This window comes from Oratosquilla oratoria, chromosome 10 (assembly GCF_046742065.1).
Source record: "Oratosquilla oratoria isolate Oo_2021 chromosome 10, ASM4674206v1, whole genome shotgun sequence".
NCBI classification, from domain to species: Eukaryota; Metazoa; Arthropoda; class Malacostraca; order Stomatopoda; family Squillidae; genus Oratosquilla; species Oratosquilla oratoria.
Window position 1 is genome coordinate 43,500,152 of NC_134786.1, and position 27,794 is coordinate 43,527,945.

The 27,794-nt window shown below is 42.5% G+C and overlaps 1 protein-coding gene across 1 annotated transcript in view; it reads right to left on the reverse strand.

Annotated features, from left to right (window-relative positions):
* Positions 1–272: 272 nt before the first annotated feature.
* The window catches only part of mib1 (E3 ubiquitin-protein ligase mind bomb 1), a 51,540-nt gene continuing 24,018 nt past the window's right edge, over positions 273–27,794 (reverse strand). The window contains exons 6-12 of the mRNA XM_076191237.1: positions 25,725–25,879; positions 19,208–19,382; positions 15,137–15,281; positions 11,322–11,563; positions 7,772–7,969; positions 552–703; positions 273–282 (exon numbers count right to left, since the gene is read on the reverse strand). Coding sequence (XP_076047352.1) covers positions 273–282; positions 552–703; positions 7,772–7,969; positions 11,322–11,563; positions 15,137–15,281; positions 19,208–19,382; positions 25,725–25,879 — 1,077 coding nt within the window. The remainder of the gene's footprint in view (positions 283–551; positions 704–7,771; positions 7,970–11,321; positions 11,564–15,136; positions 15,282–19,207; positions 19,383–25,724; positions 25,880–27,794) is intronic.

Genomic DNA, 27,794 nt, shown 5'->3' on the forward strand with positions numbered 1-27,794 from the left:
GATGAATGGAAAGTGAAGATTGCTCAAGAGTGTGCCCACACCACTGTATGAAACAGAGACTTGGAAGTCCTGGTGTGGTAGCATCATCCTCATGGGACCAACTCCCAACCCCAAGAGCTGGGGGCCAACTAGCCACAAAAAATCCTTGCCACCAGCACTACGTAGGTGGCACCACCACCATCCAGCAACTCTAAGCTCCCAGAAGAAGCTGTATGACTGCATTGCAGATAACTGTCTAAGATGCAACACTTCACCTCACACTATATAACACATTATGGAAGACTGCAATGTACATAATCTCATATGCCAACAACACAACATACATTCTAGAAAGGATTTGTGGAAAAAACCCATTTCAGCCGGGGCATTCCTTAGGGCAATGGGACTGCTCAGCCAGTCTAGAGAATGACAACAACAACAGAGCTTGGAATTTGAGGGAAGTAGAAAAGAACCACCTAAATATGTTTCAGTTGAGAAGTATGGTAAGTGTTATGATCAATCACTCCTCCAATTTTCCTTTCTGCCCCATAACTGTTCAATTCAACACATACCTTGGATTGCCGCGAAGAGCTGCATGGTGTAGAGCGTTGAATCCATTGTTGTTGGTCCGTGTGATGTCCGCAGAATGATCAAGAAGTAGTGTTAAGATGTCATCACGTTTCTTGGAAATTGCATCATGGAGTGGTGTGTCTCCTTCATGATCCTGATGGGTGATACAAATACAAGGTCATGACAAAAAGCATTCCTGGATATATATATAACATACATATACCAAATAATAAATAATACATACATATACCAAGGGCCCTTTCCCCTTACAGGTAGGTAGCCACAGTCAAAAGGCATAATTCCACTCCCACCTATTCTTCCCCCATTAACAACCCCTCCCTCCATCCTTCTCATCTTGCCTCCTCATGAATGACGGAGCATCCCTGCATCTTGCCCATCGCCCTGGGTCAGAAGCAATGCAGCAAGACACAGCACATTCACAGCAAGGCCACTTCATTAAATCAGTGATCCCCATTCTGTCCTGTAATTAAAGACTGGAAGAAATCCCTCCAGGCTGCATCAAAATATCATTCACACATAAGCACTCCCAAACCCCCCATCCATTCCCTTACATTCATCACCGTATCATCTATACACAGCCATTCTCCACTCACCCGTATCTTCTGCCTTCTCCCTTTCTTCCTTAATAGACATCCCTCTCTTGTTCAATGCCCCTTTTTACCCTATCCATTCATCTCATTCTTGGTCATCCCCTCATGTTCACTCCATCCACCTCTGCCTTCCACACTTGTTTTATTAATCTTTCTTCACTCAATCTTTCCACATGTCCAAACCATTCCAATACTCTTTCATCAACCCTATCTCCCATCTCCTTTTCTGTAAGAGGCTAGTAGATAAGTTGGTAGAAGCAGGGGTAGACGGTGAGTGTTGCATTTTTATGGGTTGGGTGGTTGGTAAATAACACAGCTGAAGGTGAGAGTTGCATAAGTTCGCTCTCAGCATTATATTTATAAACAATGGCTGGGGGACCTGTATCCATTGATGTGTACCACGTTTTGCTGACTTGTAAACTGAGATATGCAGAGATTCGAAATTGCTTAAGTAAACAATATTGCTTATTGATTTATAACAATGATTGGGGAGAGGGTGGAGAAAATTCAATTGGTTCACGATTGTAAGATCATGCCCTTTGGGGAGGATCTTAAATATAAAGATCACTGGACTAAAGAAATCACTATGTCACAGTAAAGCTCACCTAGGACCTTGCTTGTGTTTTCTTTGGGGATTCCTTAAGTGTAACTCAGAAAAGCAAGTTGCAATAATTTTGAAGAAAATCAAGAAAAATCATCACAAGTTTACTTTACCCTCAACTGAAGACTATAACTAAAGGGGAAAAAAATTAACAGTGGATGATTGGAGGCACAGGGCCTACCGACTAAAACTGTGAGTGACTAATCACATATAACAGTGGGAAACACAAACTGTGATGAAAATTGGGAGAATGGAGAAAGGAACTCTTTAAGTGATTACAGAAACAGAGGATCTGAACAGAGTTAGAACCAATTCAAGGAATGTTAGATTTGAATGTTATAATTGTAATCAATGGGCATAAATCACAAATGTGTTATTATGAGACTATTTGTAGGAACTACAAATATGAGGGTCATGATGAGTATCATTGTACAATCCAACTTTTTGTTTGTATCACAAAAGAGTAGGACATAGAACACAGGAATGTAGAGTAATGCCAAATTTTCAGATTCACCTAGAAACAAGAGGAAAACTTCCAGACATAAAATAAAAGAACACTACAGAGCTAACCCTAGGGCAACAAATAATTATTGTGTTAAGGACAAGAGTGATAGGAAGGTGAAAGAAAACACCAACACTGAGCCTTCCTGAGGGCTTGATGTGTACTGTATGTAGTAGTTAGATCCGAACTGGGAGAAGTAAAGCCAAGAACTCCGCCCGAGTTTTTTTTCACCACCAATTCCAAATGTAGAGTACCACAACCTACATTCTGGTGGGCAGCAGTGGGACAACAACACTACACCTACATTCTGGTGGACAGCGGAGGGATTACGACAACAACACTACTACATTCTGATGGGCAGCTGAAGAACTAAAGCTATGAGACACCTACATTCTGGAGAGATTCGAATCAACACTACATTCTACAGCCATGGACATTGAAACAGCAGTGCAACACTAATTCCTTCGAAGCATTTTCCAGCATTCCACTTACAAACCAGAAGCACCGATGTTCTTCACGGTTTCGCCCACCTCCAGCGACTACGATATGAAGCCCTAGCTCTACGCTGATCCCTCTTAGCTGTATTCTCCACTATGTCAACATAGATCCATTCTCCAACATTACATGGAAATCTCCACCAGAGCTCGACACCTGCTCCGTGTCAACATAGACGCATTCTCCAACATAACAAGGAAATCTCCACCAGAGCACGATGCCTACTCCACCATGTCAACATGGACACATTCTCCAACAAGAAAATTCCCATCGGAGGCATTTCTCCACCACCACGACACCTACCACCTCCACCACAACAACACAGAGATGTTGGACTATCCTTCTCCACCACTGCACAAGTCAGACCATCTCCCCCTCCAACATCACATCACGCTCTGCCCGATCATCTCTCCATGCCAGAGATTGCCACAGGATCTACAAGCAACGCTCCTCCACTCCCCGCATATAAACTGCACAAGAATCTCCACTTTCACCCTTATTTTCTCTTCTATTGATATAAATCTTGGTTACATATTTTCTAACTCTTCTCACTATAACCAAATACTAATTGTTTCCTGTTTCCAGCAGTGCATCTTTCCATCTTCTCGCCCCACTGCAGCCCCATCACTCACCGCCATACTCCAACATCACATTGGGTAAGTAGATATTTTTCCATTCTCAGTGCCACCTAGGAGCAACACAGTCTCCACACATATTTTTCTTAATATATGAATGTGTCCAAAACCCTCTCTGACTCAACATACCGACTATACATGGAGCCAAGCTATGTTTCCACCATGTCCCCCCCCCCCTTCTACTTCCAACCCTTCGGACAATTCAACTCCTCACAACACCAGGACAACACTGAACCTCATCACAGTTATTAACCCCTTCCATACGGTGCCGCACACGTAGGCGTCATGGACTTAGATCTCGGTGGCAGCAGCCAATGCCAGCCGTACGACGTGTCGTAATAATACTCGCATCATAAAATATAGTCACCGCTTATATCGATCGTTCTCTCTTCACCCGTGAATTTTGATAACCATAGAAAATGCGATTACAAAAGAATTAGAAAGAATGTCATTATGGAGGGGCGACTACAATAAATATAATCAAGACGCCGATATGGCAGCCTCGCGAATACACTCGCTCCCCATGACGCCTACGTGTGCGGCACCGTATGGAAGGGGTTAAGGGTAAGACAAGTTTACCACTCATTAACAGTAGGAACATTCCTGTACACACCTTCCTCACTGAAGTTCACTCAGAGATACTATGTAGGAATGTCAAAGACAACAAAACAAAGACATACATCTGAACATCCAAAATACACAAGCACAACACTTTACCTGGTGACATCATTTAGTCTGACTTGCTTGAGGAAACACATTCATTTAATACATTTGTAGAACAATTTAAAAAGTCATTTGTGGCTTTTGAGTCACTTGGAGCACTTTCCCCCTTATATTCTCTTGCAAAAATGTACAATCATGGCCCACACACCACTAAAGAAAAGGCGGTCAAAATAGCTTCAGCATTTAAGAGCGAACTCAGAGAAAGTCTCAAAAACTCAGACTGGGTCTCAAACAACACAATTTCATTGGATAATATAGTTTCCCTCAATGCATACTTTCACCTTCTCTCACAATTACACCCAGACACACTCCAGAAAGCCAGTGCCATTAGAATCACACCAGGTATAACATCAAGCGAATTCTCTTTTCTTTTTACCCCTCATATGATTCATCCTATATTTGTAACCAATCTGTGAGTGCTTGCTTCTCTTCTACAACCTATTTTGCTTCCTCATCCCACCACTCACTACCCGTCATTTTATTTCCTCCCATTCTCCTTGTTCCACACACTATCTTTGCACAACTTGTGGCTCCTTCCTTGAACTATCCCCATTCCTCCTCCACTCCTAGTTCTACTCTATCCTTCACTCCCTCACACTCCTCTCTGTTTCTTCCTGTATTCCTTTTCTTTCTCATTTAAGCAGTTTATCTAAAGCATCTCCTTACCTTCTGTCCTTTTCCTCTTTCTCCATCTATCCTCCACTCTCAACTTACCTTCCACCAAAAAATGATTGGATATTCCCTCATTCTCTCCCCTTAGAACATGTACATCTAAAACTCTTCCTACTCTTCTCCTGGTTACCACTATATAGTCTGTTAAAGCCTTATCTACCACCCATCCACCACCCTCCCCCATGTGTGCTTATGCTTGACCTTCCTAAACATTGTATTTATCATTATCTCTCTAGACCAGCAATTCTCAACCAGGGTTCCCCAGATCCCTAAGGTTCTGCAAAAGGTCCCTAAGGGTTCCGCAAGGACAAGTGAGATAAGCTAATGCACTTTTGATTTTTTATTTCATATATGTAATATAATTAAATGAAGCGGCCTTGCTGTGGATGTACTGTGTCTTGCGACACTGCTTCTGACCCAGGGCGGTGGGCAGGGTGCAGGGATGACCCGTCATCCAGGAGGTGCTCAGATGAGAGGAAGGGTGGGAGGGGTGTGGAGTGTATTTAGGGATGAAATGGGTGGGAGTGTTTTTATGCCTTTCCCTTTTTGGCTACCTCCCTTGGAAGGGGGAAAAAGCCTTGGTATATGTATGTATGTATGTAATATAATTAAACACACATAACATATTCTTGGTTATTGTAATAATGTATATAGACATCATCCTACCTAACCTATTATCACAATGAAAATAAAATGAGAAAGATATGGTATACAGATTGACCTCTCATTAACGGACTAAAACAGGGGGGTAACGGTGTCCATTGATGTGAATAATCCGTTGATTTGGAGTGGTTTTTGTGTGTGTGTGTATTGGGGGGGGGGGAGATCACCTCCTAAGTTCATATTAATACCAAAATACCTGTAATAATGTAATTAGTATGTACTAATACTAATGGGGGGACGGAGAGGGGGGGTCGCCGATTTAATGAAGCGGCCTTGCTGTGGATGTGCTGTGTTTTGCGACACTGCTTCTGACCCAGGGCAGTGGACAAGGTGCAGGGATGACCTGTCATTCAGGAGGTGCTAAGATAAGAGGAAGGGTGGAGGGGTGTGGAGTGTATTCAGGGATGGAATGGGTGGGAATGATTTTATGCCTTTTTCTTTTTGGCTACCCCCCTTGTAAGGGGGAAAAAGCCTTGGTATATGTATGTATGTATGTACTAATACTAATAATTGATTAGCTCTAATTTCTTCTTAATATTTTGATTAACACACTTTGCTTTAGCTCTAGGTGGCATAGTGATTGCACAGCACTAAACAACAGCACCAAAAACACCACAAACACAGCTAATAAACATGCAAATATCCACACCGATCACGATTTTGTTAACTAGTAAACAAAACAAAGTGCGCGCCATCACACCATCAGCCGAACTAAGGGACGCATTCACTCTACCCGCGAAATTTAGACTGTCGGACCGGACCAGCGGATTTCTGACTGGACCAATGGATTTTGTCCGTTGCATCTGATATCTGGTAATGCGGTGTCTGTTAATGAGAGGTCAATCTGTACGTTTTTTTTTTTTTTTTTTTTTTTTTTTTTTTTGCACAGGGGTTCCTCGAGACGTGCAATTTATCTTAAAGGTTATGCAAGGGTAAAAAGGTTGAGAGACACTGCTCTAGACACATCTCCACCATCAACATTCCACTACAAATTTTTCCTAGAACTCCACACTTACCAACCACTCCATCTATTGGTTCATTTCCTACCTTACCATTAAGATCTCCCAATACTACTACATTGACATTCCTCCCTAATCCTTCTATGTACTTGTTTAAATCTATCCAAAAAGCCTCCCTTTCCTCTACACTCTTCTTGCTACCAGACCATTATGCACTTACAAAAACTCACATCTCCCTTTCCCAGTATCACTTTCATCCACATTAACCTTGAAGAAACCTCCTTCCATTCCACCACACATTTACCTATCTCTTCACTTACTAGTATGGCCACCCCTTCTCTCCCCCATCCTCACTTTACTCCTGAGACCCTCTCAACTACACTTCCAAACTCAAATTCACCCCTCCCTTTCAACTTAGTTTCACCCAGTGCCAACACATCCATATTTCTTTTCACAAGCATATTGCCTATCTCTTCCCTTTGGGACTACAGAGAGAAGGATGCCTGGTCCTATCACCATCCCATTTCTGTCACTTTTTAAGACAAGTGCAAGCACTTGGTGGCAATATTCTTCTCCCCAACCACAGGGTTCAGCAAAGAGAGGAAATGAACATTCAGAGAAGTGGTGCAGGGCAGTATTAAGAGTTGGAGGACAGTTGCAGTATAATAAAGTATCATTTCTCTATGAATAGAGATTTCCTCTACCACAGACAAAAATGATGCATGGCTCTGGTCCACAGGGGCACCCCATATAGACTCTAAAGTATCAGCTACATGCTACTGAGCAGCTTTTAAACCCAACAATAACATGCAGCAAATACCTCAGATAGGAATTAATAAGGGTGGAATGACATGTGCCTGCATGAGGTGGTCCTTCAAGAAGGACGTTGGACTCAGTTTCTGGTGCCTGTCTTCAGAACCCACCAACATCCTCACCTACATCAGTAGGTTCATCTCAAAAGAACTGACACTGTCTCTATCAACTGTGACTACATTTTCTGCACCTACTCACACAAGCTTTTTAAGATGGGAGGGAGGGTGGAGGGGTGTGGAGTGTTTTCAGGGATGGAATGGGTGGGAATGATTTTATGCCTTTTCCTTTTTGGCTACCTCCCTGGTAAGGGGGAAAAAGCCTTGGTATATGTATGTACTCACACAAGAACTGACAGCTGGCTATTTCTCCCCTACAACAAACTGGTGACAAATATTCCCACACTAGCACAACAGACATCAATCCAAAAATTCTTCCACCAGAGATTTATGAAGCATGAAGGGACCAAAGATCCTCCACTTGGTATTTTCCTTCCATGAAAAGTTGGGACACAACCTAAATATGATAAAAGTAAATATTCAGATACATACCTGCAAACTTGCATGTGATCCCAGTTCAAGAAGAGTTTTGACAACACCAACATGTCCTTTATTTACAGCCACATGCAATGGTGTTTGTCGTCGCTTGCTTCGAGCATTCAGGTCTGCACAAGCACTGGCCAGTAATTGTACCACAGCTGGTTCATCCCCATAGGCTGCATGGTGGATTGCTCTGTCTCCATCCTTGTCCTATGTTAAGAATAGGAATAATATATGTAAACAGAATTTATAGTGTTAAGATTTATTGCCTTGCCTCTTTGGAAAAACAGAGTGAGAAATTCTGAAGTAAGGCAGAAAGCAGTAGTTTAACAAGTTGTCAAATGGGGTAGATTGAAGAGGGTTCAGATGACTTGGACATATGGGAACAAGGAGAGGAAAGAACATTAGCAGAAGGAACAGGAAGGCAGAAATGGATGGAGTGAGCTTGAAAGGAAGACCAATAATGAGGTGAATTGGCAGAGGATGAAAATTTTTCAATCGGACTTCTCATTTGCTCTCTTCTTTGCCTCCCTCACCTAACAGTTTGGTTTTCCTCTCTTCCTCCTGTACTTCTCATATGCTTCAACTATCTTGTAACCAATCCTTAGAAGCTTGCTTCTTTTCTTCCACCATTGCCTTTACTTTTTCATCCCACCTCTCCTTGTTTCTTCCCTTTTTCCTCATCCAACATACCATCTTTGTGCCCTTGTTTTTTTTTTCTTCAAACATACCCATTCTTCCTCTCCTCCAGTTTCTCTTATCCTTCACTATCTCCCATACTTTTTTCAGCTTCTCTTTGTTTTCTCCTTTTCTTATTTAATTTGGTTTCCCTCCACACTTTTCTTGCTACATTTTTTTTTCTTCCTTCTCCACTCTTCCTCCATTCAAGAAATTTCCTTTCTACCACTTCATGATCTGACAACCCCTCTATCCCCTGAAGACATCAATTTTAAAAGCTCCTTCAATCCTCCCTTTGGCTACCATTGCAGCGCATTAATGCCCTCTCAATCACTTGCTCATCTACTACCCTTTCCCATGTATACATATACTGAAGGTTTTTCCCCTTTACAAAGTAGAAAAAAAAGCTTGCTTCTCCTTTACAACGTCTTTCATTTCCTCATCCCACCACTCACTACCTACCCTTCGTTCTATTTCCTCCTGTCTTCCTTGTTCCACATACCATCTTTGCACACCTTGTGACTCCCTCCTTGAACCATCCCCATTCCTCCTCTACTCCTAGTTTTACCCTAACCTTCCCTCCCTCCCACTCCTCTCTCAGCTTCTTCCTGTACTACTTCTCCTTTTCTTTCTCATTTAGGCAGTTTACTTTAAACATCTCCTTACCTTCTGTCCTTTTCCTCTTTCTCCATGTATCCTCCACTCTCAACTTACCTACCACCAGAAAATGATCTGATATTCCCCCACTCTCCCTTTAGAACTTCCTACTGTTCTCCTGGCTACCAGTATACAGTATGGTCTATTAAAGCCCTATCTACCACCCTTCCATCCACCACCCTCTTACATGTTTATTTATGCTTGACTTTTTTCCTAAACACTGTATTGTTATTGTTATCAGGTAATTATGGGTCATTTGAACTCAAAAGAAATATGTTGGGAAGAGATGACTATGAAAGGAGAAGATCACTGGGGAACCATATTACTGGAAATGACCATTGATTACACATTGACGCAATGGGTCAAGGAAAACACCAGATATAGAAATAATAATGAACCCTCAAGATTGGATTTGATATTCATATCAGAACCTGAAATTGTGGATAAAATCAAATACAAGACACCAATTGGAAAAAGTTATCACATACTAATGGAACTAGAATTAAATGAAGAAGCAAACAGAATTTAACAAAAAACACAGAAAAGGAAGATTAATATACAACAAAACAGATCTTGAGAAACTTAGAAAATTCTTCCAAGAAACAAATTGGAAAAAAAATAATAATGAAGAAACAAAGGTGGAAGAGAAATGGACTGTTTGGAAGGAAATTTATAATGAAGGTGTGGATAAGTATCTAGACAAAAACATGAAAAGGTATATATAAAATTCTGGTATAATAAAAAATGCAGCAAAGTCAAAATACAGAAGAAAGCCTGGAAAAGGTGGGAAAAAAAAAAAAAAAAAAAAATGGAAAATATACACCAAACTAAGAAAATGAATATGTAAAATTATGTAGAGAAGAAAAGAGAAATTATGAAAAGGACATCATAGATAAATGTAAAGATCAACCCAAACTATTTTATAGATATGTAAACAGCAAGCTAAAAAATAAACAGGAAATACACAAATTACATCAAGGTAATAGAGAATACACAGAAGATATAGAAATGGCAGATATTATGAACAAACATTTCAAATCTGTATTCACCAAGGGGGAAAAAATCTACAAAACAGTGATCAAAGAATTGAAGTAAGATTTCCTCCATTGAAGAAATTAAACATTACTCAGAATGAAATAAGGAATCAAATACTAAAGCTTGACATTAACAAATCACATGTCCCAGACAAACTTGATCTTGTGAGACACAAAAACGGGTCACCACAAGCATAGCTCCCCTTCCTGTATAATACAACTAGGTAAATTAGTTCTCTTTCTAGATACATCTCCACCATCAACTCTCCACTACGATTTTTTCCTGGAACTCCACACTTATCAACCACTCTGTCTATTGGTTCATTTCCTACCCTAGCATTAAGGTCTCCCAATACCACTACACTGACATTTCTCCCTAAACCCTCTATGCATTCATCTAAATCTATCCAAAAAAGCCTCCCTTTCCTCTACACTCCTCTCACTACCAGGCCCATATGCCCTTACAAAAACCCACATCTCCCCAGTTTCACCTTCATCCACATTAACCTTGAAGAAACCTCTTTCCATTCCACCACACATTTACCTATCTCTTCACTTACTAGTATAGCCACCCCTTCTTTCCCTCATCCTTTCTTCACTCCTGAGACCCTCCCAACTACACTTCCAAACTCAAACTCAACCTAGTTTCACTCCATGCCAACACATCTATCTTTCTTCTCACAAACATAATGCCTATCTCCTTCCTCCACATGCATTAAAATATCCAACGGTTCTGGTTGGAAACCTCCTCCTAGCCCCTCCTTTGACTTTGTTTTTTTTAGGATGTCCCCCTAGGGGCTACAGGATGCCTAGTCCTATCACTGTCCTGTTTTTTTCATCACCTATTATAACTCACGTGGGAACTCTTGGTGGCAGTATTCTTCCCCCCCCCCCCAAGGGTTCAGCAAAACAAGAAAACAAATATTCAGAACAGTAACAAGAGAGGGGGGACAGCATAATGGAGGGACAGTTGCAGTGTAACAAAGAATCATTTCTATTTGAATAGAGATTTCCTTTATTACAGACAATATGATATATGGTTCTGGTCCATAGGGGCACCCATATAGACTCTAAAGTATCAGCTGCATGCTATTGAGCAGCTTTTAACCCCTTAATAACATGCAGCCAATACCCCAGATGAGGTAACATGCAGCCAGTACCTCAAACTATGTAACTAAAAAACTTAAACTCACATCCTTTTCGACATCTGCATGATATCGAAGCAGAATGTGGATGACTTCTAGGTGACCATTTTGACTTGCAGCTTGCAAAGCTGTATGACCTGCAAACACTCCATTCACATCAACATCTCCTTTCTTCAATATCTCTTCCACCTTCTGTGCATCACCAGTAGCTGCTGCTTTCACAAGTTCCTCATTTAGATCTCCAGAAACATGAGCTTCAAATATTTTTTTAAGCAGTGCACTAAGACGTTCTGACAAGAATAAGAAAAAATAATCATAACTCAAAATTCATTAATGCATATCCTCAAGAAAAAAATATGAAACATACCGACACTGAAATATTTCATAATCACAATATCATTCATGAATGTAAAATACCACTGCAAATGATATATGAATCAAAGATTAAATATTTAGCATATAATTCTTGACTAACTATAACATAACTTTTATGTTATGGTTAGTCAAGAATTATATGCTAAACAAGGTGCAGGGATGACCGTCATCCAGGAGGTGCTAAGATAAGAGGGAGGGTGGAGGGGCGTGGAGTGTATTCAGGGATGGAATGGGTGGGAATGATTTTATGCCTTTTCCTTTTGGCTACCTCCCTTGTAAGGGGGGAAAAAGCCTTGGTATATATACATATGTATGTGTATGTAACTATAACATGTTCTAAGGGAAGAGAGTGGAGGAATATCAGATCATTTTTTGGTGAAGAGGAAAAGGAAAGAAGATAGGGAGGTGCTTAAAGTGAACTGCTTAAATGATAAATAAAAGGAGAAGGAATACAAGAAGCTGAGAAAGAAGTGGGAGGGAGTGAAGGTACAACTCTGCGCCTAGGAAGAACGCAGAGTTAGTCAGAGTGTGGACTGGATAAATAAAGGAAGTGTCTCCGTGTCTCCTTTAATCCAAGTGGGGACAGTGTTGAATACCCATTCAACAGAAGTGAGCTTTCACAGATTGGTTACAAAATAGGATGAGGGAATCATATGAGAAGTACAAAGAAAAGAGAAGTAAAGCATAAGATAAAGGAGGTAAAGAGGAGAGAAGATGTGAAATGAGATATGAGTATGACCAAATTTTGAAAGTAATAAATAATGTTTCGGAAAGAAATTAAGAGAAGAAGAGGCGAATCAAGTAGAGAGGTGCAGATGGAGAGATGATAATGGAAAAGAAGGCAGTAAGAGGAAGATGGGAAGAGTATTTTAAGAAGTTGCTAAATGTGATGGAGGATAGGGAGGGAAAGGTAGTTACAGTGGGAGACACTAAGAAAATGACCATGATCAGTGAGGAAAATGGAGGAGAAATAAGGAAAGATGAAGTGAAGGCATTTATTAAGATGATGAGAGCAGGTAAGGCACCTGGGTTGGATGGACATCATGCAGAACGTCCAAAAAAAAAGGTGGCACAGTAATGGTGGACTGGCCAGTGAGGTTATTTAATGTTTGTTTAAGAGAGGGTAGAGTACTGGTGGACTGGAGGAGTGCCTGTATAGTTCCACTTTACAAGGGAAAAGGGGACAAGTGTGAGTGTAGTAGTTTCAGAGGGGTCAGCTTGTTAAGTGTAGTTGGGAAGGCTTATGGGAGGGTCTTGATTGAGAGGATTAGGAGAGGAACATAGAATTATTTGGTGAGGAACAGTGTGGGTTTAGGACAGGTAGGGGTTGCATAGATCAGATTTTTGTGGTAAGACAGATATGTGAGAAAGCTATAGGAAAAGGTAAGTATGTTTTTTGGGGCTTTTATGGAAATGGAAAAGGCTTATGACAGGGTACACAGGAAGGCACTGGGAGGTATTGCAGATTTATGGAATAGGAGGAAAGCTTTTAGGAGCAGTCAAGAGTTTTTACAAGAGTAGTAGAGCTTGTGTTAGGATTAGAAATGGAGAGAGTGAGTGGTCTGAGGTAAAGGTGGGACTTCATCAGGGATGTGTTATGTCACCCTGGCTGTTCAATTTATACATGGATGGGGTGGTGTGAGAGGTAAACACAAAGATAGTGGGTCAGGGACTGGAGAGGGTTAAAGAAAATGGAGAAAAATGGGAAATAAATCAGTTGTTGTTTGCTGACAACATTGCCCTTGTAGCAGGATCAAAGGAGGGATTGAGGAAGTTAGTGACAGAGTGGGACGGTGTGTGAAAGATAAATGTGGGTAAAAGTAAGTCACCAAGATGTACAAGGGGAGAAAGTGGCAGCAGACTGGAAGTGAGTATTAAGGGAGAAAGACTGGAGGAAGTGGATAGTATTAAACACTTGGGTGTGAATGTGGCAGGAAAGGGAGGAATGGAGGTGGAGGTAGAATGTAGATTGAGAGAAGAGAGTAAATGCCATGGGGGATTAAAAAGTGTAATGAGAAATAGACATTTGGAAATGGATGCTAAGAGGAGATTGTATGAAGGAGTGATTGTACTGACAGCACTGTATGGGGCAGAAACATGGACCATAAGAGAGGAATAGAGGAGTTTGAATAATTTTGAGATGAGATGCCTGAAAAGTATGAGAGGGGTTACTAAGCTGGATAGAGTGAGAAATGAGGTGGTGAGGAGGAGAATGGGGGTGGAAAGGGAGTTGGGAGATAGGGTTGATGAAAGAATATTGGGATGGTTTAGACACATGGAAAAAATGAGTGTAGAAAGATTAGTAAAAGAGATGTGGAAGACAGAGGTGGAAGGAGTGAACAGGAGGGGTGACCTAGGATGAGATGGATGGAGTAAAAGGGCCATTGGGAAAGAGGGGAATGTCTGTTAAGGACGGACAGGAGAGAACATAAGATAGGGGTGAATGGAGAATAGTTGTGTATGTATGATGTTGTGATGCATGAGGGGGAGTGGATAGGGGATGGGGGTGAGGGAGTATGTGTGAGCAATAAATTGACACAGCCTGAAGGGATTTCTCCCTGTCTTCTCCTTTTCTACATAAGGGGACAGAGAGGGGGGGTCGCTGATTTAATGAAGCGGCCTTGCTGTGGATGTGCTGTGTCTTGCGACAGTGTTTCTGACCCAGAGCAGTGGGCAAGATGCAGGGATGACCAGTCATCCAGGAGGTGCCAAGATAAGACGGAGGGAAGAGGGTGAAGGGGAGTGGAGTATGTTGGTGATGGAATGGATGGGAGTGATTTTTATGTCTTTGTTTTTTGGCTACCTCCTTTGTAAGGGGGAAAAAGCCTTTGGCATATGTATGTATGTATGTTTTTTGGCTACCTTCCTTGTAAGGGGAAAGAGCCTTTGGTATATGTAACTATAATCAAGCCATATCACATTTCAATAAAGATGGAGGCAAATGGAATAGCCTAAAAGAGGACAAAGACCTATTTAAAACCACAAAGTTTTAAACTGGGTATGAGAAATGAGAAAAAGATAGGACCCCATAAGCATAACTCTTTCATGTATATTACAATTGGACTAATATATACATTTATCCCTACTGTTCCTGTTGGATCTCAAACAACCTTTAGTTATCAAGGCAAAGGTTCAACACTCTCCCCACACCCTGTTGGCATGGGGCTAGTTTAGTAGCTGTTGGTGCTAATGACTTGTAAACTACCCCTCTACTTGCCCATTGTCAATGGAAAGTTAATAAACTTGCCTCCAAACTATCCTAGTGTTAACACTGACTTGCTAAAGTTAACTTGCAGCTGGCACTAGCAGCTACTAAACTAGCACCATGTTGAGACTACTATAAGATGTCTAGATATTTCCTTAAAATTTTATTTTCACAATTTTCTACAAGATACATATGCTATATTCTCTTGGAAACACAAGCCTATTTTCTCGACATTTGTACAGTAACATGCAATAAAGTACATCTCCATCTAACACTATGTCACCTCCACTCGCTGCTCCAGGGACAGATCCATCTGATGCAACCTTGGTGACAGCTGCAGGATTGTAAGTCCAAGAGGTCCCACAAACTTCCACCTTCAGGTCATTGTCATGGTAAATTTGCTGAACACGTCCTATTTTTCCCAAGGTCTGCCAAGAAAAGGTAAAAAATAAATAAAGAAATAAAAATATAAATAAATCAATCAATGAATAAAAATAAATTACATGAAGTACTCATGTCTTATACTATGTAAAAAACAAATATGTATGTATACCAATCAATCAATCAATCTGGAAGCTGTAGGTCTTCTGTAAGAAATGCCAGTAGTAATGGATTGATTGTACAGTATATACCATTTAATAAAGATTCAGAAATGTAATTCTACTGATATACCAAGGACTTTCCCCCCTTATTAGGGATGGAACAAAACCCAAAGGCACACACCCATTCCCATCTTCTACACTTGCCTCCCTCTCATCTTAGCTCCTTGTGGATGAATGGTCATTCCTGTCTCCCATCCACTGCCCTGAGTCAGAACCAATGCAGCAAGACACTACATCCACAGCAAGGCCACTCCACATAAACTGGCAACCCCAAAATGTAATTACTACTTAAAAAATAATCCAAGTAACAACAGAAATATTACTAAAAATTATATCAATACCTATATACTTTCTGCACACACACATATACATACATATATCAAGGGCTTTTACCCCTTTACAAGGTAGGTAACCAAAGTTAAAAGGCATAACTCCACTCCCACCCATTCCACCTCCATTCACCACCCCTCCCTCCCTCTTGTCTTGGCTCCTCTTGGATGATGGGTCATCCCTGCATCTCGCCCATCACCCTGGGTCAGAAGCAATGTAGCATGACACAGCACATCCACAAGAAGGCCACTTCATCTAATCGGTGAGTCCTCCCCCTCCATCCCCTTATGCAGTAACACTGAAGATGGGGAGAAATACATTCGGACTGCATCAAAATATCACTCACACATAACCACTCCCTAACAACAACCCCCCACATCTCCAACCTACTCCCTTCCACCACAGTATCATCCATACACAGCCATTCTCCACTCACCCCTATCTTCTGCCTTCCCCCTTCCTTCCTCAACAGACATCCCCCTCTTGCTGAACACCCTTTTTACCCCATCCATCTATCCCAACCTTGGTTGTTCCCTCATGCTCACTCCATCCACCTCTCCCTTCCACACTTCTTTTATTAATCTTTCTTCACTCAGTCTTTCAATGTGTCCAAACCATCCCAATACTCTTTCATCAACCCTATCTCCCATCTGCATTTCCACCACTGCTCTCCGCCTCACCTCCTTGTTTCTCACTCTATTCAACCTTGTACATACATAAATACATATACCAAAGGCTTTTTCCCCCCCTTATAAAGGAGGTAGCCAAAAAATCAAAGGCATAAAAACCACTCCCATCCATTCCATCCCTATCACACTCCCCTCCCATCCATTCCATCCCTATCACACTCCACTCCTCTCCACCCTCTTCCCTCCCTCTCATCTTGGCCCCTCCTGGATGACGGGTCATCCCTGCATCCTAGGTCATCCCCTCATGTTCACTTCTTCCACATCTGCCTTCCACAACTCTTTTACTTGTCTTTTTTCACTCATTCTTTGCGTGTGTCCAAACCATCCCAATACTCTTTCATCAACCCTATCTCCCAACTCCCTTTCCACCCCCGTTCTCCTCCTCACCTCCTCATTTCTCACTCTATCCAGCCTAGTAGCCCCTATCATACTTCTCAGACACTTCATCTCAAACACATTCAAACTCCTCCTCTCTTATGTTCCATGTTTCTGCCCCATACAATGCTGTTGGTACAATCAATCCTTCATACAATCTCCTTCTAGTATCCATTCACAAATGTCTATTTCTCATTACACTTTTAATCCACCAAGGCATTTACGTGCTTCTCTCAATCTACACTCTACCTCCACCTCCACTCCTCCCTTTCCTGCCACATTTGCACCCAAGTATCTAAAACTATCCACTTCCTCTAATCTCTCTCCCTTAATACTCACTTCCAGTCTGCTGCCACTTTCACCCCTTGTGCATCTCATCACCTTACTTTTACATACATACATACCAAAGGCTTTTTTCCCCTTACAAGGGAGGTAGTCAAAAAACAAAGGCATAAAAACCCACTCTCACCCATTTCATCCCCAATACACTCCACTCCCCTCCACCCTCTTCCCTCCCCCTTATCTTCACACCTCCTGGATGATGGTTCATCTCTGCATCTTGTCCACTGCCCTGGGTCAGAAGCAGTGTCGCAAGACACAGCACATCCACAGCAAGGCCGCTTCATTAAATCGGCAACCCCCCCTCTCTGTCCCCTTATGCAGAAAAGGAGAAGACTGGGAGAGATCCCTTCGGGCTGCGTCAGATTTTTCTCACACATACTACCTCACCCCCCACCCCCCACCCATTCCACCTCATGCATCACATCATCATCCATATACAACCATTCTCCGTTTACCCGTCTTCTGTCCTCTCCCATCCTTCCTCAACAGACATTCCCCTCTTCCCCAAAGCCCCTTTTACCCCATCCATCCATCTCATACTAGGTTGACCCCTCATGTTCATTCCTTCCACCTCTGCCTTCCACACCTCTTTTACTAGTTTTTCTTCACTTATTCTTTCCATGTGTCCAAACTATCCCAATATTCTTTCATTTACCCAATCTCCCAACTCCCTTTCCACCCTTGTTCTCCTCACCTCCTCATTTCTCACTCTATCCAGCCTAGTAACCCCTATCATACTTCTCAGACACCTCATCTCAAACACATTCAAACTCTTCTCTTCCTCTCTTATGTTCCATGTTTCTGCCCCATACAGTGCTGGTGGCACAATCACTTCTTCATACAATCTCTTCTTAGCATCCATTCCCAAATGTCTATTTCTCATTACATTTTTAATCCACCAAGGCATTTACTCGCTTCTCTCAACCTACATTCTACCTCCACCTCCACTCCTCCCTTTCCTGCCACATTTGGACCTATCTAAAACTATCCATTTCCTCAAGCCTCTCTCCCTTAATGCTCACTTCCAGTCTGCTGCCACTTTTACCCCTTGTACATCTCATCACTTTACTTTTACCCACATTTATCTTCAACTTCCTTCTTTCACACACTCTCCCAAACTCTGTCACTAACTTCCTCATTCCCTCCCCTGATCCTGCTACAAGTGCAGTGTCATCTGTACACAACAGCTGGCATACATCCCACTTTTCTCCATTTTCTTTAACCATCTCCAATCACTGACCCACCACCCTTGCATTTACCTCTCGCAACACCCCATCCATGTATAAATTGAACATACATACATACATATACCAAGGCTTTTTCCTCCTTACAAGGGAGGTAGCCAAAAAGGAAAAGGCATAAAATCACTCCCACCCATTCCATCCCTGAACACACTCCACACCCCTCCACCCTCCCTCCCATCTTAGCACCTCCAGGATGATGGGTCATTCCTGCACCTTGTCCACTGCCCTAGGTCAGAAGCAGTGTCACAAGGTACAGCACATCCACAGCAAGGCTGCTTCATTAAATTGGCGACCCCCCCCCCTCTCCATCCCCCCATGCATAAAGAAGAAGACGGGGAGAAATCCCTTCGGGCTGCGTCAAAAATTTGCTCACACATACTACCTCACCCCCCATCCCCCCGCCCATTCCACCTCATGCATCCCCACATCATTCATATACAATCACTCTCCATTCACCCCTGTCTTCTGTCCTCTCCCGTCCTTCCTCAACAGACATTCCCCTCTTCCCCAAAGCCCCATTCACCCCATCCATCCATCTCATCCTAGGACGTCCCCTCATGTTCACTCCCTCCACATCTGCCTTCCATACCTCTTTTACTAGTCTTTCTTCACTCATTCTTTCCATGTGTCCAAACCATCCTAATACTCTTTCATCAACCCTCTCCCAACCCCCTTTCCACCACTGTTCTATAAAACAAACACATCCTATTCCAATATATATACCATTTAGGAAAGATATCAAAGTGACAAGAAGATAAAACACTTTTCTTACCGGAACCATTGCTTCTGCCCATTCCCCATGTCCTCGTTGAAGGATCTTCATTCGTTCCAAGTCGGCACATATCTGGACTGAGTCACCAACACTAAATTGTTGTCCACTTCCATTTTCTGTTGTTACGACAACACCTCCACCCACTTTGGTTAAAACAGCTGGATTAAAAGTCCATCTGTAAAATATGAAATAAACAATCAGTAATGAATATTAATCCAACAAGACAAATGTTTAATGTACTTTGACTCAGCCACCCACTTATATGGAAGGAAAGGAATCCGGTACAGATTATCTATATTTGCCAAGGGCCTCTTCCCCCTCATAATTATAAGCAGAAACTCAGCCAAGGCTATTTATCATAATTATAATATAATCCAGTGAAGCTTGCTGGCTGAGCAGGTTAGGGTGTTGTTACTTGTGGCAAACATTGAGGGGATCGCGGTTCGAATCCTGTCACCGGCAAAGTTGAACCAAGGGCATGGTTCATTAAATTCCATGCTACAAAGTCCTCTGTAAGGGGCACTGTCCTAGCCTTCCGATGGGAGGAGTATGTGACGTTAAACCTAAACCATACATAAATATACCAAGGCTTTTTCCCCCTTACAAGGGAGGTAGCCAAAAAGGAAAAGGCATAAAATCACTCCCACCCATTCCATCCCTGAATACACTCCACACCCCTCCACCCTCCCTCTCATATTAGCACCTCCCAGATGACAGGTCATCCCTGCACCTTGTCCACTGCCCTGGGTCAGAAGCAGTGTCGCAAGACACAGCACATCCACAGCAAGGCCACTTCATTAAATCGGCGACCCCCCTCTCCATCCCCCCATGCAGAAAAGGAGAAGACGGGGAGAAATCCCTTTGGGCTGCGTCAAATTTTGCTCACACATACTACCTCACCCCCTATCCACCCGCCCATTCCACCTCATGCATCACAACATTATCCATACACAACCATTCTCCATTCACCCGTCTTCTGTCCTTCCTCAACAGACATTTCCCTCTTCCCCAAAGCCCCCTTCACCCCATCCATCCACCTCATCCTAGGACATCCCTTCATGTTCACTCCCTCCACATCTGCCTTCCATACCTCTTTTACTAGTCTTTCTTCACTCATTCTTTCCATGTGTCCAAACCATCCTAATACTCTTTCATCCACCCTATCTCCCAACCCCCTTTCCACCCTGTTCTCCTCCTCACCTCCTCATTTCTCACTCTATCCAGCCTAGTAACCCCCATCATACTTCTCAGACACCTCATCTCAAACACATTCAAACTCCTTCTCTCTTCCTCTCTTATGTTCCATGTTTCTGCCCCATACAGGCCGGATAAACATATAAACAAAATAGCCATTGAGTGAAACTAAGTTGAAAAGGAGGGGAGAGTGAGTTTGGGAGTGTAGTTGGGAGGTTCTCAGGAGTGAAGAGGGGACGTGGGAGAGAAGGGGTGGCTATACTAGTAAATGAAGAGATAAGTAAACGTGTAGTGGAGTGGAAGGTTTCTTCAGGGTTAATGTGGACGAAGGTGAAGCTGGAAAGGGAGAGGTGGGTTTTTGTAAGTACGTATGGGCCTGGTAGTGAGAAGAGCATAGAGGAAAGGGAGGCTTTTTCGGTAGATTTAAATGAGAGCATAGAGGGATTAGGGAGAAATGTCAATGTAGTTGTATCGGGAGACCTTAACCCCTTCCATACAATGATGCCTACATAGGCGTCATGAAGAGCAAGTGGGTACGCGAGGATGCCGATGTCGGCGTCTTGATTATATTTATTGTAGTCGCCCCTGTGTTTTTACATTCTCCCAAATGTGCCCTGAATCCCATTCTCTGTGGTTTTCAAAATTCGCGGGTGAAAGAGAGAACGATCGATATAAGCGGTGACTATATTTTATGATGCGAGTATTATTACAACACGTCGTACGGCTGGCATTGGCTGCTGCCCACGAGATTTAAGTCCGGAGTGAATTGTTTAATGTTAGGGTAGGAAATGAAGAAATAGACAGTGATTGGGAAGTATAGAGTTCATAAAGGAGAGTTGATGGTGGAGATGCGTCTCGAAAGAGAGTTGATGATAGCAAATACAGTGTTTAGGAAGAAAGTCAAGCATAAGTACACATGGGAGAGGGTGGTGGATGGAAGGGTGGCAGATAGAGTGTTAATGGACTATATAGTGGTAACCAGGAGTATAGTAAGAAGAGTTAAGGATGTACATGTTCTATGGGGAAAGAGTGGGGGAATATCAGATCATTTTTTGGTGGAAGGTAAGCTGAGAGTGGAGAATAGGTGGAGAAAGAGGAAAAGGACAGAGGGTAGGGAGGTACTTAGAGTGAACTTCTTAAATGAGAAACAAAAGGAGGAGTACAAGAAGAAGCTGAAAGAGAAGTGGGAGGGAGTGAAGGTTAGAGTAGAACTAGGAGTGGAGGAGGAATGGGGATGGTTCAAGGAGTCACAAGGTGTGCAAAGATGGTGTGTGGAACAAGGAGGACAGGAGGAAATATAAGGAAGGGTAGTAAGTGGTGGGATGAGGAAGCGAAGAAGGGTGTAGAAGAGAAGAAGCAAGCTTTCATAGATTGGTTACAAATCAGGACAAGGGAATCGTATGAGAGGTACAAAGTAAAGAGAGAAGAGATGTAAAGCATAAGATAAAGGAGGCAAAGAGGAGAGAAGATGTGAAATGGGGTAAGAGTATGACAGAAAATTTTGAAAGTAATAAAAAAAAATATCTTGGAAAGAAATTAAAAGAGAAAGAGGAGGGGAATGCAGTGAGAGGACGGTGGGCAGAGTATTTTAGAGAGTTGCTAAATATGAAGGAGGATAGGAGGGAAAGGTAGTTGCAGTGAGAGGCGTTAAGAAACTGACCGTGATGAGTGAGGAAAATGGAAGAGAAATAAGGATATATGAAGTGAAAGCAGCTTTTAAAATGATGAGAGCAGGTAAGGCACCTGGGTTGGATGGATATCATGCAGAATGTCTGAAAAAAGGAGGTACAGTTATGGTGGACTGGCTGGTGAGGTTATTTAATGTTTTTTTAAGAGAGGGTAGAGTGCCAGAGGAGAGTAGTTGGGAAGGGTTATGGGAGGATCTTGATTGAGAGGATCAGGAGAGGAACAGAGGGAGTAATTGGTGAGGAACAGTGTGGATTTAGGACAGGTAGGGATTGTGTAGATCAGATTTTTGTGGTAAGACAGACATGTGAGAAAGCAACAGGAAACAGTAAGGATGTTTTTTTTTTGGGCTTTCATGGATTTGGAAAAGGTTTATGACAGGGTAGAGAGGAAGGTATTGTGGGAGGTATTGCAGATATATGGGATAGGAGGAAAGCTGTTAAGAGCAGTCAAGAGTTTTTACAAGAGTAGTAGAGCTTGTGTTAGGATTAGAAATGGAGAGAGTGAGTGGTTTGAGGTAAAGGTGGGACTTCGTCAGGGATGTGTTATGTTGCCCTGGCTGTTCAATTTATACATGGATGGGGAGGTGTGAGAGGTGAATGCAAGGGTGGTGGGTTGAGGATTGGAGATGGTTAAAGAAAATGGAGAAAATGGGAAGATAAGCCAGCTGTTGTTTGCTGATGACACTGCACTTGTAGCAGGATCAGAGGGACTGAGGAAGTTAGTGACAGAGTTTGGGAAGGTGTGTGAAAGAGGGACGTTGAAGATAAATGTGGATAAAAATAAAGTGATGTGATGTACAAGGGGAGAGAGTGGCAGCAGACTGGAAGTGAGTATTAAGAGAGAGAGACTGGAGGAAGTGGATAGTTTTAGATACTTGGGTGCAAATATGACAGGAAAGGGAGGAGTGGGGGTGGAAGTAGAATATAGATTGAGAGAAGCAAGTAAATGCCTTGGGGGATTAAAAAGTGTAATGAGAAATAGACATTTGGGAATGGATACTAAGAGGAGATTGTATGAAGGAGTGATTGTGCCAACAGCACTATATGGGGTAGAAACATGGAGCATAAGAGAGGAAGAGAGAAGGAGTTTGAATAGGTTTGAGATGAAATGCCTGAGAAGTATGATGGGGGTTACTAGGCTGGATAGAGTGAGCAATGAGGATGTGAGGAGGAGAACAGTGGTGGAAAGGGTGTTGGGAGATAGGGTGGATGAAAGAGTATTAGGATGGCTTGGACACATGGAAAGAATGAGTGTAGAAAGATTAGTAAAAGAGGTGTGGAAGGCAGAGGTGGAAGGAGTGAACAGGAGGGGGTGTCCTAGGATGAGATGGATGGATGGGATAAAAGGGGCATTGGGAGAGAGATGAATGTCTGTTGAGGAAGGATGGGAGAGGACAGAAGATAGGGGTGAATGTAGAATGATTGCGTATGGATGATGCTGTGATGCATGACGGGTGAGGGAGTATGTATGAGAAATAAATTGATGCAGCCCTAAGGGATTTCTCCCCATCTTCCCCTTTTCTGGATGAGGGGACAGAGAGGGGGGGGGATCGCCGAATTAATGAAGCGGCCTTACTGTGGATGTGCCGTGTCTTGTGACAGTGCTTCTGACCCAGGGTAGTGGACAAGATGCAGGAATGACCCATCATCCAGGTACATACATACATATACCAAGGCTTTTTCCCCCTTACAAGGGAGGTAGCCAAAAAGGGAAAGGCATAAAATCATTTCCACCCATTCCATCCCTGAATACACTACACACCCCTCCACCCTCCCTCTTATCTGAGCACCTCCTGGATGACGGGTCATCCCTGCACCTTGTCCACTGCCCTGGGTCAGAAGCAGCGTCGCAAGACACAGCACATCCACAGCAAGGCCGCTTCATTAAATTGGCGACCCCCCCCTCTCCGTCCTCCCATTGCATAAAAGGAGAGGATGGGGAGAAATCCCTTCGGGCTGCATCAACTTTTGCTCACGCATACTACCTCATCCCCCACCACCCCGCCCATTCCACCTCATGCAATCACAACATCATCCATATACAACCATTCTCCATTCACCCCTGTCTTCTGTCCTCTCCCGTCCTTCCTCAACAGACATTCCCCTCTTCCCCAAAGCCCCTTCACCCCATCCATCCACCTCATCCTATGACGTCCCCTCATGTTCACTCCCCCCACATCTGCCTTCCATACCTCTTTTACTAGTCTTTCTTCACTCATTCTTTCCATGTGTTCAAACCATCCTAATATTCTTTCATCAACCCTATCTCCCAGCTCCTTTTCCACCCCTGTTCTCCTCCTCACCTCCTCATTTCTCACTCTATCTAGCCTAGTAACCCCCATCATACTTCTCAGACAACTCATCTCAAACACATTCAAACTCCTTCTCTCTTCCTCTCTTATGTTCCATGTTTCTGCCCCATACAGGTGGTGCCAAGATAAGGGGAGGGAAGAGAGTAGAGGGGAGTGGAGTATGTAGGGGATGGAATGAGTGGGAGTGGTTTCTATACCTTGTCTTTTGGCTATCTCCCATATAAGGGGGGAAAAAGCCTTTGGTGTATGTATGTATGGATAGAGATGATAGGTGGTAATTTATATGGAACTGCCTAACGTAAGCCTTATGGTCTCTTGCAGTCTCCTTTTTTTATGTTCATTCCACTCCCATCCACCACCCATTTGTTTTCCTCTCCTCTTAGCTCTGAACTGTAATGGTGAAGGAAAAGGGAACATGCATGCACAGGCTTTAATGACAAGGATGTAAATGTTAGTTTTCAGATGAACAGAACTGAAGGGAACTAGAACCTACACAACAAATGAGAATGTAAGGACACTAGTAGTGAGCCATTTTATTTTTAACACTATGTTTGCAGCAAACTCTGAGGAGAGACTGAAACAATTGTTATCAAGTTTGGAATGGAATGTGAAAAAGTTCAATCTGAATGAGGGCAAAAGTAAGTGAAGAGATTTACTAGGAATGAAATGGTGGCAGGATTAATGTGTGAATGAAGAGCAAGAGGCTTCTGGGAGTCCGGAGACTTAAGTAGTAAATGGTGTAGATGTAAGCAGAGCCCTTACATGCCCAAGTGCCACCCCGAGGCAAAGTGCTGCCCTGGGGCAAAGTTCTCTGTGATGTGCCCCCCCACCCCCCTCCCATCACCACTTTCCATCTCCACCATCCCTTAGAGCCTGTTTTAGCTATTGGCTTGCAAAATAATTTAACAGATTTTAAAAATTATATCTAAAGTCCCTATTGCAGAAAGGATAAGGGAAAAATATTTCATATTCCATTGGTTCTAACTCAAAATTCGTATATTACGGTAAAATATTCAGGGCTCCTTTGACCTTCTTTTATTATAATTATTTTGTCAACCTTGCAGGCAGCATGTCCAGACTAGAATTGCCGCCCCCCTAAATGTGCCGCTCCAGGGCATATGCCCCCCCTCCCCATATGAGGGCCCTGGATGTGGGGGTGAATCGAGATAAAGGAAGCAAGTAAATGTCTGGGTGGAATGTAAGTATATTAAACAAGGGAGGGAGCCAACCACTGTAATCTGCCAGTGCAATTCATTTTAATACTTTGAAAATCGCAAAAGGCCAAAAGGGAATGTCTCAATTACTGAACAAGTTCTGAAATACCTGTTGCCAGAAGGATAGGCTACAACAATGTCATGGTCCTCATCAATGCCAACTACTGTTCCTGTAGTGCCTAGACATTCAAACATTCCGTCTGTCCATCCCCCATGGCCATGTTGCAGACTCTGCACTATCTCCAGTTCAAGATCTACATTCACCTGAAGTAAAAAATAAAACATTAAATTATACATTGATCACCTATCATGTATCGAGCAAATATTCTGCAATTTAGCTGTTCACATGTTAAAACCTCTATATTACTATCAACCTCTTGCCACATGAAAATATATCACCATTTCTATACTGTTACCATATCTACATTTTTTTTATCTTAAACAAATTTAATGATGTATATCACAACTATATACAAGGAAATTATCTTATATACACTTTAACTACACTTGTATGTCACTTCAGGGTCTATCATCTAAATGGACTTATCTGTCAACCATTTCTTATAATCTAAAACATCTATAATGACATAAATCTGCTTCACTTAAGGCAAAATTCAAGAATGGCTGCCACCATGCTGTGAATGGAGAACATTGTCAATCTACAAATTCAAAATATTCATGCCAACACACACACACATATATGGAAAAAAATCAATACTGAAATATGTACTTTATATATGACTATCAAAGTGATAAACAGTTCATGCCATTCATTCAAACTAAACCTCAGCACAGGTGCCTTCCACAGTACTTCAGTGAAAAGCTCACATGGCGAAGACGATTACCCTCCTTGGACATCTACAATTTAAGTTGCTAAAATATCCAGCAGATCAAGAGTTCCCAAACTATTACAATCTTTCATAATGTTTTTCAACTTTCAATCCTTCGAAGATTCCATAGACACCTACACTGTACCTGTCCATATGCCTCAAGAATGGCATACTTGCTGCCCACATTAGAAATGACTGAATTCCTCCTGCACAACCTCAAGCAAATCAAATCAGTTGGTGCATCACGTTTCACCAAGTGGAAAACCCACAGCCCCACAGTGCCTGGCAAAGGTCCTTGAAACCTCCCACAGATTTCTCTAGGAAGAAACTTTGGACTGCTATCCTGTTGTATCAGTGTGGAATTGTTTCTGTCAATGGCTGAAAGTAGTAGGAGGGAGCAGTTGCCAGTTGTCAGCTCTCCATGTGTGAAAAAGTGTAATAAATACTATTTTATCTGTTCTATATAACAAGGGCTTTGTCCCCCCTTATAAGGGATGTAGCCAAATCAAAAGGCACATATCCATTCCCACCCATTCCACTCCCATCCACCACACTTTCCTCCCCCTCATCTTGGCTTCTTATGGATGAAGGATCATCCCTGTATCCTGCCTGCTGCCCTGGGTCAGAAGCAATGTAGCAAGACACATTACATCCACAGCAAGGCTGCTTCATTTAATTGGCCACCCCACCTCTCTGTCCCCTCATGCAGAAAAAAGAGAAAATGGGGGAGAAATCCCTCCCGGCAATGTCAAAATATCATAGAGTTAGAGTTAATAGATCTTGAGCCTGGTCTGGAGAGTGTCATGCCCCTTAGGGCTGCACCTCCTGAAGGAGGTGAGGGGTTTGATGGGCTCTGAAAATGGACTTTGCTCTCCATCTTGCTGGACCATCAAATGCAGGTATCAGTCATTGGTCCCTCCTAGCAAGATCAATACAAAATCCACACAAAAACAGGTGCACACTCACATCACAAAACAAGCACTCCAAGACTGACCACCATACTCTTATGTGATGAAACTCACAATTTGTTCACATTGAAAAAGTGCTTGATTTGTCCAGAAATGATGAACTAATCTCTTCTTGTTATATCACTGTTCTAACAATTCTATTTAATCCCTTCTGTATTAAAATTATTTCCAATGCTATCTATCTACATACCAAGGGCTTCTTCCCTCTTACAAGGGAGGTAACCAATCAAGGCATGCACCCACTCCAACCTATTCCACTCCCATCCACTACCCTTGTTTCCCTCTCATCTTAGCTCCTCATAGATCAAGGGTCATCTCTGTCTCCTACCCACTGCCCAGGTCAAAAGCAATGCAGGAAGACACACCACATCCACAAAATAA